This window comes from Typopeltis vanoorti, chromosome 26, assembly GCF_054136105.1.
Source record: "Typopeltis vanoorti isolate ZY-2024b chromosome 26, IOZ_Tvanoo_1.0, whole genome shotgun sequence".
Lineage (NCBI taxonomy): Eukaryota > Metazoa > Arthropoda > Arachnida > Uropygi > Thelyphonidae > Typopeltis > Typopeltis vanoorti.
Window position 1 is genome coordinate 11,587,593 of NC_143574.1, and position 15,348 is coordinate 11,602,940.

General features: G+C 35.2%; 1 protein-coding gene across 1 annotated transcript in view; it reads left to right on the top strand.

The window, feature by feature from the left end:
* The window catches only part of LOC150092324 (ATP-dependent RNA helicase DDX3Y-like), a 168,658-nt gene that overhangs the window by 135,979 nt on the left and 17,331 nt on the right, over window positions 1-15,348 (top strand). The window contains exon 15 of the mRNA XM_090415154.1: window positions 3,923-4,199. Coding sequence (XP_090271280.1) covers window positions 3,923-4,199 — 277 coding nt within the window. The remainder of the gene's footprint in view (window positions 1-3,922; window positions 4,200-15,348) is intronic.

The window sequence follows — 15,348 nt, forward strand, 5'->3', positions numbered from 1 at the left end:
GTGCAGTGTTTGAAATGGTATCAATATTGTGGATGGACTCGCCATTTGATATATGGCAATACTTTTGTTCCTGGCATTCTGTCACTAGATAAACATTGTTGCAAACAGTACTTAGTTTCTTTCACTCAAAGAAACATATCTAGAGAATATTTCATATATAATGCTTACACAATTTAATGGTAGCATTGTAACATCACCTAAAGGCAAGGCTTCAAACCTCTACCATGGAAAATTACATCCTTTCTTCCTTGCCTAGAAGATTGCATCTCATGCCGCCTCTGATCTACCAGAAAGACATCAGAAGAATCTTGGATACTACAAAGGCAAATGGTCCTGATATAATTCCATTGTGCTCCTGAACTAAACTGTACTTAGCTGGCATCCACCTTTCAGCATAGAAGAAAGCTCATACAACCAGTTCCCAAAAAAGAAGATAAATGTTTACCATCAAGCTATCAAAATATTTCTCTCATATCAGTTTTGTCTAAAGTAATAGAGGTTATCAAGTCAACTTCTTCAGCACCTTGAGAACTGCTATCTAATTAGCGACCACGAATATGGATTTCTCCACTCTTGATCCACGGGAGATCTAGCTTATGTCATGCACCTTTGGTCCCAATTCCATGGAAAGGTTTGGAGAAACCTGTGCCATTGCTCTTGACATCTCCAAAGCTTTTGATAGGATTGGGCATTGATGGCTTTCAACAAGTTGCCATCATTTGGTCTGTCTCATCCTTGTGTAAATGGATCACCAGTTTTCTCTCAGATCGATCCCTACATGTAATGGGAGATGTTCTCTCCTCAGGCTTTCATGTCAGTGTCCCTTTGGATGCTGTTATTTCACCTACTCTCTTCCAGATCCATATAAAAAAAAATTGCTCTCATTCAGTGCAAATCCTATTCATAATTTTGATGATAGCATGCTCTACTTGTCCTGTTCATATGACAGGACCTGCAGCGCTCAAGCTTCAAGGTCATCTGTAATAAGTGTCCTGAACACTGATCTTCACAGTAACCTTGATTGGGGAGCGAAAGCAACCTAGTCAACTTCAATGTTTCCAAAATGTTTTCTTTTCTCATTAAGACCTCAGATCTTTTTTGCTTACTTTTGATAATGCTAATAACAACAGTCACGACCAAGTCTCTCTTATTGAACTAACTTTTACTCCAAACTTTTTTTGGCACAATCATAGAATTTCTATAGCATCAGCAGTTTCAAAAATAAAACTTGGCATCCTTTTCTTGTCAAGAAGGTACTTCTCTTCTGAACAGTCAGAGTACTTACTCTGTGAATTTGTACTTGCTGCATACAAATTCCAAATCTGACCGATGTTGGAATACTGGTGTTGTGTATTGGGTGATGCACCTAAGACCTCCATAAAAATTCTTGGTGCCCTTCAAAAAAGACAGTCCAGTTGATAAATGATACTTCTCTTATATTCTACTCAGCCACTATCTCGGGGAAGATCAATTTCTGCATTGTATGAGGTATAAGGCATAATAGATGCAGAGCTAGCATCTATTATGCCTCATACCTTTGCCAGATCTACAGGAACTCATACTACAGCTGTTCAGATCCATTTACAGTCAAACCGCATAGTTACCAAACCTGCTACTTTCACTCATCATTCATTCCTTCCCTGAATTCTCTGAAACAGTCTCCTTCATGAAGCATTTCTAAAGGATTACAATCTTCAGCACTTCAATAAGAATATCAGATTATTGTATTCCTTACCCTTCGCATGGTATCTGTTTGCTATAGACTCTTCCTTTCATGTGTGGGATAAATATTTAAAAAAAAAATGAACTGCTATTAAATCTATACAAAATACATATTCTGGAAGCCCAAAAAGCTCAGAAATGGAGGAAAGAGTACTGTAAAAGAAATTAGAAATGACAAAAGATATATAAACTGAAATGTATGTACGTGAAAGATTGCCCAATGAAACAAGTAGTGACAGCATGGCGGTAGAGATCACTCATGTCGGGAATATATATCTGTATTTGAAGTAGAAATCGCTATCACAAACCTGAAGTATAAAAAGGTAGATGGAGTAGCTGATCAGAAATTCTAAAATATCATCATCATATTCCTGACATGTACCCTCAAGGGGTATAAAAGTTTTACATAGTTACACTGCATCATTCAGAAGGCCTGGTCAGAGGGTGGAATTTCAAATGATGGAGTAGAGTGTGCATAATACCCATAAAAGAAAGAAAGAAAACTGAATATAAGAATTAGAGGAATTCTGTACTGAGTGTTCCTGGTAAGATTGATACAAGCATTCTTGAGAAGTGGAGGAGAAGCTTAGAGAAGAACAGGCTAGACAAAGGTTTGTCACAATCAGATTTTCATTTTACAACAAATAGTTGAGAAATCATGGGAATTTAACAAGGATCTGTATTTAAGTTTTGTAGATATGGAAAAGGCATGTGACAAGGTGCCAAGAGGAAAACAGTTCAAAATGGTTGGTATAAATGGGACATTATATCACCAATACATTGTTTCTATTTGAGCTGTAAATTAGCAGTTAGAATTGAAGGAGGTATAGGAAGATGGTTTGACAAGTCAGGTGTGCAACAAGGCTGTACATTATCTCCACTGTTATTCATCATCTATATGGATCACGTTATGAAGGAATATGGTATTAAACCTGATATCAAAGTTGGAGATGTTAATCTGAGATCTTTACTTTATGCAGATGGTGTTATACTCCTAAATAGAGCCAAGACTAGTCTGAAAGATTCCGTGACCATATTGAATAACTGTTGTAATAAATTTGGCATGAAAATCAGTATTAAAAAGGCAAGGGCAATGAAAATAGGTATAAACATTGAATGCATCATCAACTGCATCCTGAATGGAGAACCTTATAGAACAAGTAAAACATTTCAGATATTTAGGCACAATTTTTAGTGAACATGGCAAATTAAATTTGGAAATAGACAGCAGAATTAACAAAGCTGGTATGGTAGGAAATCAACTGAATAAATTTATATGGAATAAGAAAGATTAGCCAAAACACTAAACTAGCTGTATACAAGACAATGTTCAAACCAGTTAAATTATAGATCTGAAAGCTGGGTTAGAAATAAGTCTTGATCAATGATTGGAGATCACCGATATGAGTCCTGAGCAAGATTAGTGGCATGTGCAGATCTACATTTTCGTCTACCTCTGGGTCTTTTTCCTGCCAAGTTGACAAAGAACACTTGTTTAGCTAATCTTTCCTTTCCCATTCTATTCAAGTGACCATACCACACCTGAGATTAGTTCTGCTAACACATTTTTGAATGCTTTCGGAAAGAATTTGACATTGTCAGCATTCAAAAATGTGTTAGCAGAACTAAACTAAGGTGGTGTGGTCACTTGAACAGAATGGGAAAGGAAAGATTAGCTAAACAAATGTTCTCTACCAGGTCGGCAGGAAAAAGACCCAGAGGAAGAAAGTGCCTTAGAAAACAAACGTGATAATATTGGACTGTTGACAGATAACAGGCTAATCTGGAGGAAAATTGTTAATAGGAAGTTAGTAATGATGCAACTTTTTATCTAGTACTCTCATAAGATCCTGTAACCCCCCCCCCCCCCCCCCCACGAGTACCGGTATATGTCAGGAATTTGATGATGATATTCAGAACTTAGCCATGTACACATTCCTTTATCAATGTACAAAGCACTGTTTTTATATTATTCAAGTCATTCCCATGCTAGTTTTATTTTACTCTTATAAATTTTATTCATATATAATTTCAAAAGTTTTACTTTTCTAAAATTCTTGTTAACTTTATGTCAAACATTTGTGCATTCCATACATCTTTATTGTGTTATGAAAGCAAACTATGTTTCTGTACACTGTCAAGAATATTTTCATTGGAATATTACTTGAAATAGTTTATAATTTAAAATTCCAATTTACAGGGATAGACTTCAGAAGGAACGAGAAGAGGCTTTAATGGATTTCAGGACAGGGCGGATGCCCGTTTTGGTTGCTACAGCAGTAGCTGCTCGTGGGCTTGATATTAAAGATGTCAGACATGTCATTAATTTTGATCTTCCACAAACTATCGATGAATATGTTCATAGAATTGGAAGGACTGGACGTGTCGGAAATGTTGGTAAAGCTACTAGCTTCTATGATTCTTCTTCTGCTACTGATCAACTTTTAGCACGGTCATTGGTTAAGATTTTGCAAGAGGTAAGTGATTTATTTGTATAATAAACATTAGCATACAATACTTATTTACATGGACCATCTTATATTCCAAAGTATATCTCAAAAGGACTCATCACTTAATGAATATAGCAAACATCAGAAAAAAATTTTAGATTGCATTTAGAAAGGTCAAATATAGATTAGCCAGCATGTTCATATTCATTTCTTTTTAGACTTGCATCTTTCTATCATTTGGAATATTTCTCGTCAGAACCAGAAATTTACTTTAATTCATTGTATTGTAATGCATTAATGCCTGAGCACCAAATGTAATATGAGCAGAGAAGTTTTGCAGATGAGATGGCATTTGATATACGTAGGCTGTTCAATAAGTAATAAGACTAATTTTACTGTCGCGAAACCACTCATCACAATATTAATTTCTTTGGAATAAAGAAATGTTGCTGTCTGTATTAACAAAAGAGGTTGGTAGATGGCGTATATGGGCTGATGTGCCAGAGTGTCATGTGACTAAATGCAAATTTCTTTCGGCGCGCCCACGAGTGATTAAATTTTGTGTGCATTTGCAAAAATCGGCATCGGACAAGCTTAAGAAGTTGTCGCCTTCTTGTTCCAGTCTTTCTTTCCATTCTGTGCACACATCCACTTGATGCTGCATTTGCTCCAGTGTCAAGAGTTTGGGAATCCATCGGGCGCAAACACGTTTCAGTCCCAAATGAGTGAACACTTCCCACAGAAATATTCAGGACAACACACAGCTGGTGTACTGTAATTCTGTGATCCTTCTTGATGATAATTGCTGCTGTGTTGATCATTGTCTCTGTGATGGATGTTGAAGGTCTTCCCTCACGTTCAAGATCTTCCACATTTTGCCTTCCTTAAAAGTTTTATGCCAGCGAAAAACACTTGCCCTCAACATTGCTTCATCGTGGAAAGCTTCACGTATCATGTTAAAAGTGTCCGATGCCGGTTTTTGCAAACACACACAAAATTTAATCACATAACGCTGTTCCAAGGACGCTTCCATTTTGATGACTGGTCGAGGTTCGTAGGTGCGCAAAAACAAGCTTGTGTTTTGTCACATGACACTCTGGCACATCAGCCCGTATACGCCATCTATCGACCTCTTTTGTTAATACAGACAGCAACATTTCTTTATTCCAAAGAAATTAATATTGTGATGAGTGGTTTCGCGACAGTAAAATTAGTCTTATTACTTATTGAACAGCCCTCATATAACAGAATCTTGAAATCCCAATATGCTGATCCTAATCATTTGCCAACAATCAAGAGATATTTGTTTACTGTAGTACTGGCTGTGTGGATAGTATATCTGTTCTCCAACAAGCTGTATAAAGAATGGATATGCCCACTCTGAAGAAACCTTGCTTTCTTAGAAGAAATCTAAAGCAGGGTTTCCAGATTTGCAACCATTAGCTAACCACATTATTATATCATAGGCTTATAATCTTTCCTGAGTGAGATTTACATCTGTGTACTACAGTATTTTTACTGCTCAAGTTGTTTTCTAATGACTTTCTAATAAAGTCATTAGAAAGCTTGAGCCCTTAGGTGTGAGAATAAGTATTGAGGTAGAACAGTCTGGATTTCTGGAATGGAAACTAGTTATGTTTCCATTCCAGAATGGAATGGAAACATAACTCTGAATTGTCTTATGCCAGAATTTTCTGATACACCACTTAGATATTACACAACAAATAATCTTTCAAACTGGGCAATTACTTCTAAGATGTTGGATTTGATTTCTTTACTTGGTCTTTTTTCTACCATTTCTGTTTTGTTAATCTTTCATTTCTCTTTCTGTTTAAATGACATACCATCTTAATTATTAATAGTCAAGAATTCACATTCTAAGATATTAATCTCAAGTTCTATTGGGATATCTTCGTTTTAAATAATAATTCAGATCTTGATTATTTTTTCACTCCTGATGGCATTCAGAACTTAACCCTGTGAGATTTCTTTGATTAACTTTTATTTTTTTTTAACCTAGCTGTCAGAGCCAAAGGTTCAAAATTGTTTGGAATCTTGATTTGGCTGATTTCATCTGACTTTCAGCCAAACTACCCTTACTTATTGATATATATTTCCATATCATTGTCATAAAGTTCTTGATATGCCCCCTCAACAGGTGTTCTAGCTACTATGTCAGTTTATGATTAAGTTTTACACTATTATTAATCTACTATCATCAAATTTTCTCCAAATTAATCTGTTACTTGTCAGCACTCCAACATTGTTGTATGTAACGTTTCATGCTTCTGATGCACTTCTGACTGAATTAATCCACCTAGACCTTGGTCTTTATCTGGGGCTCTTTCTTGCTATCTTGTATTCAAACACTTGGTTTGCTAACGTTTCCTCACCCCCCTTAGATTAGCTCTGCTCACACATTCTTGAATGTTAACAGTGTCATTCCTTTCTGATATCTTCATTTTTAATGATTCTGCCATTGATGTTCATGCCCCTAATTTTTTTTAGAACTCTCATAACTGTGCTCTCTAGTCTTTGAACAAGTGCTTTAGTTTTAACCCAAATCTCAGATCCATAACTTAAAACTAGTTTGAACACTTGTCTTGTATACTGCTAGTTTCATGTTTTGACTAAATTTTCTCTCCGTATAAATTCATTCAACTGACTCCCTACCATACCAGCTTTGCTTATTTTGTTTATTTCTAAATTTAATTTGCTATCTTCACTGAAAACTGCCTAAATAACTGAAATATTTTACTTGTTCTATAGCAGTGGTGTTCAACCTTTTTTACTATGCGAGCTACTTTTCTATAAAAAGTTATTCGACGATCTACTCTCATATAGATCGTTCCCCCAACCTGATATCTGATTACGCACAAATAAACAACTAAAAAAAAATACATAACTAAAAACTGTATTTGTGTATTTAAAAATTTATTTATCACTTTTAATTATTTTAATACAACAAAAAAAAAGCAAATATATTGGAATAAAATATTTATTTCTCTATTTTGGAAAACCAAAGTTATAAAAAACAACAGATTGGTTATAAACTCACAAGTTACAGGAAATGCTGGTTGATTTAAAAAAAAAAAAAAAAAAAAAAACGTTAATGTGAAATTTGGCATTGTTTGGACCTCACAATATTTTCATAGTCAAGTTGATATGAAGAAGTGGCCAATCGCAGACAATCATCCAAATGATCATTTGTAATTTGGTTTCTTAATTGATTTTTATAACAGTCATATTTGAAAAAGCGGATTCTAACAAGTATGTCGATCTGAAACACGACAGAATTTTTCGCGCAATATCAGTTAATATTGGAAATTTTTCATGTGCATATTTATTGATTTTAAATGTAAACTATTCTGAATGTTTATTATCTCAGGTTCTACTTCAGCTTGGTTTATATCAAACAGCCCACTAATTTTATTTGAAATTTCTGCGATGTTCAAGTTTTCTTGAAATAGATCATTGATAAAAGATACAATCATTTCAATTTTATTAAAATCTTTAAATCTTGAATTTATTTCTTCCTCAACTAATTCTATTTCACGAATAAATTCTTTTAAATCATAGCGAAGCATTTCTTGATTTTGTTCAAAAATTTTAATAAATATGGGAGATGTCTAAATACGTGGTCATTTATATTTTTCTTTAATAAAAGTTGTTTGAAAGTTTTTATTGAACTTAACATGTCAATTAAATTTTTATCTCTACCTTGTAACTCTAAATTTAAATTGCTTAATTTCGTACAGAAATCTACTAAAAATGATAAGAGTAACAACCATCTTTTATCACTCAATTGTGGATAAATATCTCCTTTTTCATCAAGAAAATTTTTTATATTGTTAATTAATACAAGAAATCTTTCTAAAAATTGACTTCTGAGCCAGCGAACATTATTGTACAACAGAAGTTCCCTATCATCATCTGCCTGTAATTTAAATAACTGCTGTTGCAGGGCTTTTCCTCAAACAGAATTTAGAATTTTAAATGTAATATCCAAAACATCTTTTGTGTTTAATCTTTTACTACACAGTACTTGTTGGTGTATAATACGTTAAAAAAATCTGGATATTTGTCATCGTTTATACATAATGAAATGAAACCTGATTTATTACCTATCATTGCAGGAGCACCATCAGTAGTAATAGACACCAGTTTAAAAAAGCAGAAGTTTGTGTTTTTTCACAAATTCATCAAATTCCAAAAAAAATATCTTCTCCCCTAGTCTTTCCCAATAATGGTATAATTTTCAAAAGTTCTTCTTTACTTGAATAATCTTGAAATACCATGCGAATAAATACCAATAAAAACTGATCAATATCAGTGTTTGATTCATCAAATTGTAACGAAAACGCAACACACTGGTGAATGTCTGACATTAACCTGGCATGGAAACTTTTCTCTGGCAATTGGAACTCTTCCTTTCTGCAATTTGAAACCTTGTCCGTGGCCTAGAAGTAGTCTCTCTCTAGCAACGTCTCGAACCGAGAAGCTCCTTTCTGTAAGTGGGAAACTCCTCTCTCAAGCAAAGTGGATCCGGGCAGTCTCTCTAACGGAGACTGGAACCGGGACCCCTTCTGCTTGCTTCAGTCCCTTTTTATTAGGCCTCCTCTGAGACCTCGCATGAAGTTTGGCAAACCCCAAAGAATCGGTATGAGTCTTTCATCTTAAGTTTCAAGTTCAGCACACCTTTTGTCCTCCTCCGCTTTCTTTTGATTGTAAGTTGCCGGCCATCGGAAAGTTGTTTGAACTCTGACTTTGGAGATGTTTACACTTAGAGCCTGCAAGCCTTTCTCATACAAGTTTCAATAACAATCTTTCTAATGCTGCCATGTACAGCTTCGGTGACAAAAACATTGCCTTTGTTTTTAACACTCTAACATATTCTTATTAAAGCAGTATATACAGTTAGCTTCAAAAGAGTTATTTACAAAAACATCTAATACAAACTATACCGAGACAAAGTTTTTTTTTTTACAATATTCACATGAGACTTAACCTAAGTAAAAAATCAATGTAATGTGCTTTTGGAATATTTAATATTTAAGCTACAATCGAGTTTTTGCACTTTGCTTATAATCGTATTCACTCTGCTCGCTGTTTGACTTCCACTGATCCAAATTAATTCATTTACCCGGACTTATAAGAAAATTACTGATTTAACAATACATGGCAGGAATTTGATGATGATGATGAATAAATAAACAATAGCAATACACTTAAAGCGAATTAAAAATAATACAAAATAATGATAAATAAAAAATATTATGTTTTCAGTTTTAATTAAATTTGTAAGTAAGGAGGAATACACAAGAGATTGACCAAAAATCGCTCCGCGATCGACGGGTTGAACACCCCTGTTTTATAGGCTCTCCATTGAGAGTACAGCTGAAGTTTTCTATGTCCCTACCTATTTTCATAGTTTTGGTTTTTTTATTCCTGATTTTCGTGCCAAACTTGTTACAGCTATTATTCAATTTTCAGAATCTATTAAAAATATAGATAACTAAAAGTTTCTTCTATAATAGAGTAATATGTACTTACCAGAGTAATACCAGTAAATGTCCATTTCTATGTCCGACATTGCTTTGCCTGTCACTTGTATAGCTGCTCGAGATTATCTCTAGCAAGTGTCCAACAATAGTCAGCCAACATGGAAGTAGACCACTTTCCCTTGTATCATTTCTCCATTGTTGCAATTTCCTGATGAAAACATTCACCGTGCTCATCACTAACTATGCTACAGTTGTCGGGGGAGAAATCCTTGTGAGAATGGAGCAAGTGTATTTTTAAGGACATATTGCAGCCACGTTTGTGATATTGAGACAAGTCCTCAACCAGTTCCTGTAGTTTTCTGTCCCTGACATTTCTGAAAAAGTTAGTTAACACCAGATGAAACACATCCCAAGTTTTTTTTTTGCTTATCATGCTTCTGATGAGCAGGTTGAACATCTCATCAATTAAGAGCTCTTGGATCCAAGGACCCACAAAAATTCCGTCTTTAATTTTCACTTCGCCGAGTCGAGGCAATTTGTCAGCCAGGTGCATGAAAGCTGATCCACTCCGGCTTTTACGAAGTTTTTTTACCAAAACAAGTTTGATGTGTAGGGTCGGTAGAAGAATTCTGTGCAATATTTGTGTTGGTAGAAGAATTTTTCTACCAACACTAGTACTAGTGCTGGGTGTTGGAAGAAATGTCTGAAGGTTGGAGAGAAGAATGCATAACACCAGTGCTGGTTGTTGTGCATTCTTCTCTCCGATCTTCAGAGATTTCCTCGCAGGCCAGTTTCTCTTCACATTGTGCAAAGTTCTTGTTTGGCTGTTCCATTCATACCAAAAACAGCAGTACTTTGTATATCCCAACTGCAGACTTATCAACAACAGTCAACTCCACGTGTACTAGATGCCAGCTATACTTGCTGTATTGAAGACAATTGCTTTCATTTCATTAAAAAAAATATATATATTTATTAAACAGTTTGGTGTTTCTTCTAAATTAAATCTTGTTTATTTATAAATTAGTTATAAGTCATTTCACATCTACAAGCTTCAAGGTCATATGTAATAAGTGTCCTGAACAGTGATCTCCATAGTATCCTTGATTGCAATGAAAGCAAGCTAGTCAATTAAAGTGCTTCCAAAATGAAGTATTGCTTCTTTTCCCATAAAACTCCTTAGATCTCTACTCAATAATGCTCAGCTCAACAGTCAAGACCAAATCTCTCTTCTTGGACTGACTTTTACTCCTTACCATTCCTGGCACAATCATATCATTTCTACAGCATCAGCTTCCAAAAAAAAAAAAAAAAAAAAAGCTTCCTTTTCCTCTCAATTTTCCACTTTTGGCATTTATTCTCTGTCAAAGAATAAATGCCAAATTCAACCAACATTGGAATAATGTATGAGGTGGTGCACCTACACCTCCTTTAAAATTCTCGATGCTGTTCAGAAAAGGACAGTCTAGTTTATAAATGACATTTCTCCTACAGACACTTTCAGTCACTTTCCCAGTTAATGAGAAACCATTGGATGTGATGACGTGTTGAGAGGAGTGATGAAAGGCTTGTGTATGGCTATCCAACTCTGTATTTTCCTAGTGCAGAATTTTGTTGAACATGACAAAATTTCATTCTGGCTGGGGCGTCGCCTGGTTAAACAAGGCCCCGTTGTTTTTGCCAGGGAACGCTGAAGTATGGAGGTATAAAAGTCTTACAATGGCTGCACTGCATAATTCAGAAGGCCTGGACAGAGGGACAAATTCCCAAAGATTGGAGTACAGTTCTCATATTGAACATATATAAAGGGAAATAAAACTGAATGTTGAGAATTACAGAGGTATTTTCCTACTGAGTGTTCCTTGTAAGATTTATGCAAGTATACTTGAGAAATGGTTGAGAAGAATTGTGGAAGAAAAGCTTGGTGAAGAACAAGCTGGATTCAGGCCGAATAGAGGCTGCCAGGATCAGATCTTCACTTTATGACAAATAGTTGAGAAATCATGGAAATATAACAAAGATCTGTATTTAAGTTTTGTAGATCTGGAAAAGGCATATGACAAGGTGCCAAGAGAGAGCCTATTCAATAGGCTAAAGTTATATGGTGTCAATGGGGCATTATATCAAGCAATACTTAGTCTTTATTTGAGTTGTAAATCTGCAGCAGAATTGAAGGAAGTACAGGGAGATGGTTTAATGTTAAATCTGGTGTCAGACAAGGATGTACATTATCCCCCTCTGTTATTCATTATCTATATGGATCACATTATGAAGGAAAGTGGTATTAAACATATCAAAATTGGAGATGTTAATGTCAGCTCTTTGCTTTATGCAGATGATGCTATACTTCTAAATAAATCCGCTACAAGTCTGGAAGATTCTCTGACTAAATTGAATAACTGTTGTAATAGATATGGTATGAAGGTCAGCAATAAAAAGACAGACAATGAAAATAGGCAGAACCATTGAAAATGTCAACTGGGTTGTGAATGGAAAACCTGTGGAACAAGTAAAACATTTCATCTACTTCGACACGATTTTTAGTGAAGATGGTAAATTAAATATGGAAATAGACAACAGAATCAACAAAGCTGGTATGGTAGGAAGTCAATTGAATAAATTCATATGGAATAAGAGAGAAATTAGTCGGAACACTAAATTAGCTGTATAGAGCACAGTTTTCAAACTAGTTTTAACTTATGGATCTGAGAGCTGGGTCAGAAATAAAACACTTGAAGACTAGAGACAGCAGTTATGAGAGTCCCGAGAAAGGTCAGGGGCACGAACAGATGGCATCAATGGCAATATCATATTAAAAATGAGGATATTAGGAAAAACTTGACATTGTCAGCATCCAGGAATGTGTTAGCAAGGCTAATCTCAGGTGGTATGGTCACTTAAACAGAATGGGAGGGGAAAGATTAGCAAAGCAAGTCTTCTCTGCCAGGTTGGCAGGAAAACGACCCAGAGGAAGACCAAGATATATGTGGATTGATATGGTAAAAAGTGCCTTAGATGATAAAAATATAAGATCTGATAATATTAGAGTCTTGACAAGTAACAGGCTGATTTGGAGGGAAATTGTAGATAGGAAGTTAGTAATGATGTAAATTTTTCATGTAGTACTATCATATCCTGTACACCCCTTAGGGTACATGGGAGGAATTTGATGATGTTTTGTTGAAATGGGTTTCTCACAACCAGTGTTTGAAATTTTCACACAATTCCTCATCAGTAGCATGCCTATTTTTCATGGTACAGCACACTAATGTTCAATCATCCCTCTCTTGTAGTAAGCGTTTCTGTTCACTATTGCATTTTGCTTATGATGCTGTTTGTCCTGTTGACTGCTGATATAAACTTATAGACTGTTAGTAGAATAACATGTGCAATTTCAGTTCTGGTCACAGATGCACCTGTCAGCCTGGCTCCAACAATGAAGCCCCTTTCAAAGTCACTGAGGATCTTTCTGGATTCCATTGTAAAATGCAATAAATGACAGCAGGCCTTTATATGCTTGTCGCTAGGAATGTCATGAGTTGCATATCAGCTGCACCTGTGTTGGGTGCATCATAGACTGTATTTCAACTACCAATAACTCTACCTAACAAAACAAAAACACAACACTAAATTTGCTGTATGCAAGACAGTGTTTAAACCAATTTTAACTTATGGATCTCAGAGCTGGGTTAGAAGTAAAACACTTGACCAAAGACTAGAGACCGCAGATATAAGAGTCCTGAGAAAGATTAGGGGAATGAACAGATGGCATCAATGGCAATATCATATTAAAAAGAAAGATATTAGGAAAGAACTTATCATTGTTCATCCAGAAATGCATTAGCAGAGCTAATCTCAAGAGGTATGGTCACTTAAGCAGAATGGAAGAGGAAAGTTTAGCAAAAACAAATGTTCTCTGCCAGGTTGGCAAGAAAAAGACCCAGAGGAAGACCAAGATATAGGTGGATTGATACGGTACAAAGTGCCTTAGAAGACAGAAATATAAGACCTGATAATATTGGAGTCCTGACATTTAACAGACTGATTTGGAGGAAAGTTGTAGATAGGAAGTTAGTACTACATGAAAAATTTACATCATTACTATCATATCCTATACACCCCTTGAGGGTATATCAGGATGATGATAACTCAACATGATAGCTCAGTCAAAAAAAAAAATTCCATTTTTTTTGTCCATTACCTGTATATAGCAAACAATAGGATGTTATTTGTTTGGGATCACAGCCAAAATGACTAAGGTTATGCAGCCAGTGTATTGTTTGAAAATTGTATTTATTTTGGGTAATCCTGTATTGAGATTTAAACTCGGCTATTTCCAATCCAAAAGTAGGAATACTGCGAAACCAGTAATGTGGCCAATATTAGCATATGCATGTGATGGAAGAATAAAAATGTGAAATGAAAACATTACAATCTCAAATGCATATGCAGAGGTAATTTAAGATGGTATGATAATTTGAATAGGATGGGAGAAGTAAGTCTGAGGAGGGTAGTGGCACAGATGGTGAATACAAGTAAATGGGTTAATCCCCAGATCTGTAGCTCAGCTCATTTGATATCAATAATGCCATTGGTTTGAAAAGAATGTGGTTTCAAATCCTATCTAGAATATGAAGTACCTTTTTATAGGAGAGTTGAGGGTGAGTTAGCTGGTCTCACATGAAACAGTAATTTTTCAACCCACAAAGCAGTCAAACTGTCCAGAAGAACACACAATTAACAGCATAATACACTGGCTTAGTCACTCTGGTTGTAAATTAAATCCCATTGTTGGTTAATTCCTATACTCTTCCTCCTATACATTATTAGCTCTCTCTCTCACACACACACACAGACCACAAATCATAGTTTCGTTGGTGCTATATTTAATTCGTTTGCTAACCTTGTAATGCTGAAATAATTGTATCAGGATTTTCCATTATGAATATCACGAACTCGTCATTCTCTACTGGAATGTGGACTTCCTAGGTAATTTTAGTGCTAAGAGCACAATTCTGTGGTGTCGTAAGAAAGAATTAACTGTCCCTTACATCTGATAATCTTAATTTGCTCAATTCTAAATCTTAAAACTCAAGAAACACATCAACAGGTTCTTTCTCTTAAACCACTTATCCATATATTGTACTTGCAGATCCCATGTATGTGTTCAGATTTCTTTATTTAAATTTGTATCAAGTAATTTTGGTTTTATGGTGTTTAATGATTATCACTTTGCTGGTAACATTTCATCAACTCCACATACATGAATACCATGTATTGGCATGGTATTCCATTACATCCTCTGGTTAATCAGCAGCCATACATCATGAACATCTAGGCTATATTATGGGCCTGAACAGCTGCGACTTGCAACTCCTTCAGACATCAAATCCTTTGGAAGAAGAAGATAAAAGCAATTATCTTATAGAATGCTTATATAGAAAGTTATGAAAACTTGCTACATCATCCAAATCTAAACAGAAGCAATGGACTGGAAATAGTACTTTTTCACACATTCTGTAAATCATTTTAATTAAAGTTATTTGGTTAGGAACAGGGTAGACCTCAAAAAAGGATATTTGATGGATAATGAGACCAGAACAGACCAATGTGTTCTATACCCGTAATTAGCATTATGATGATGATTACTATCATGTACATGTAGTTCACAC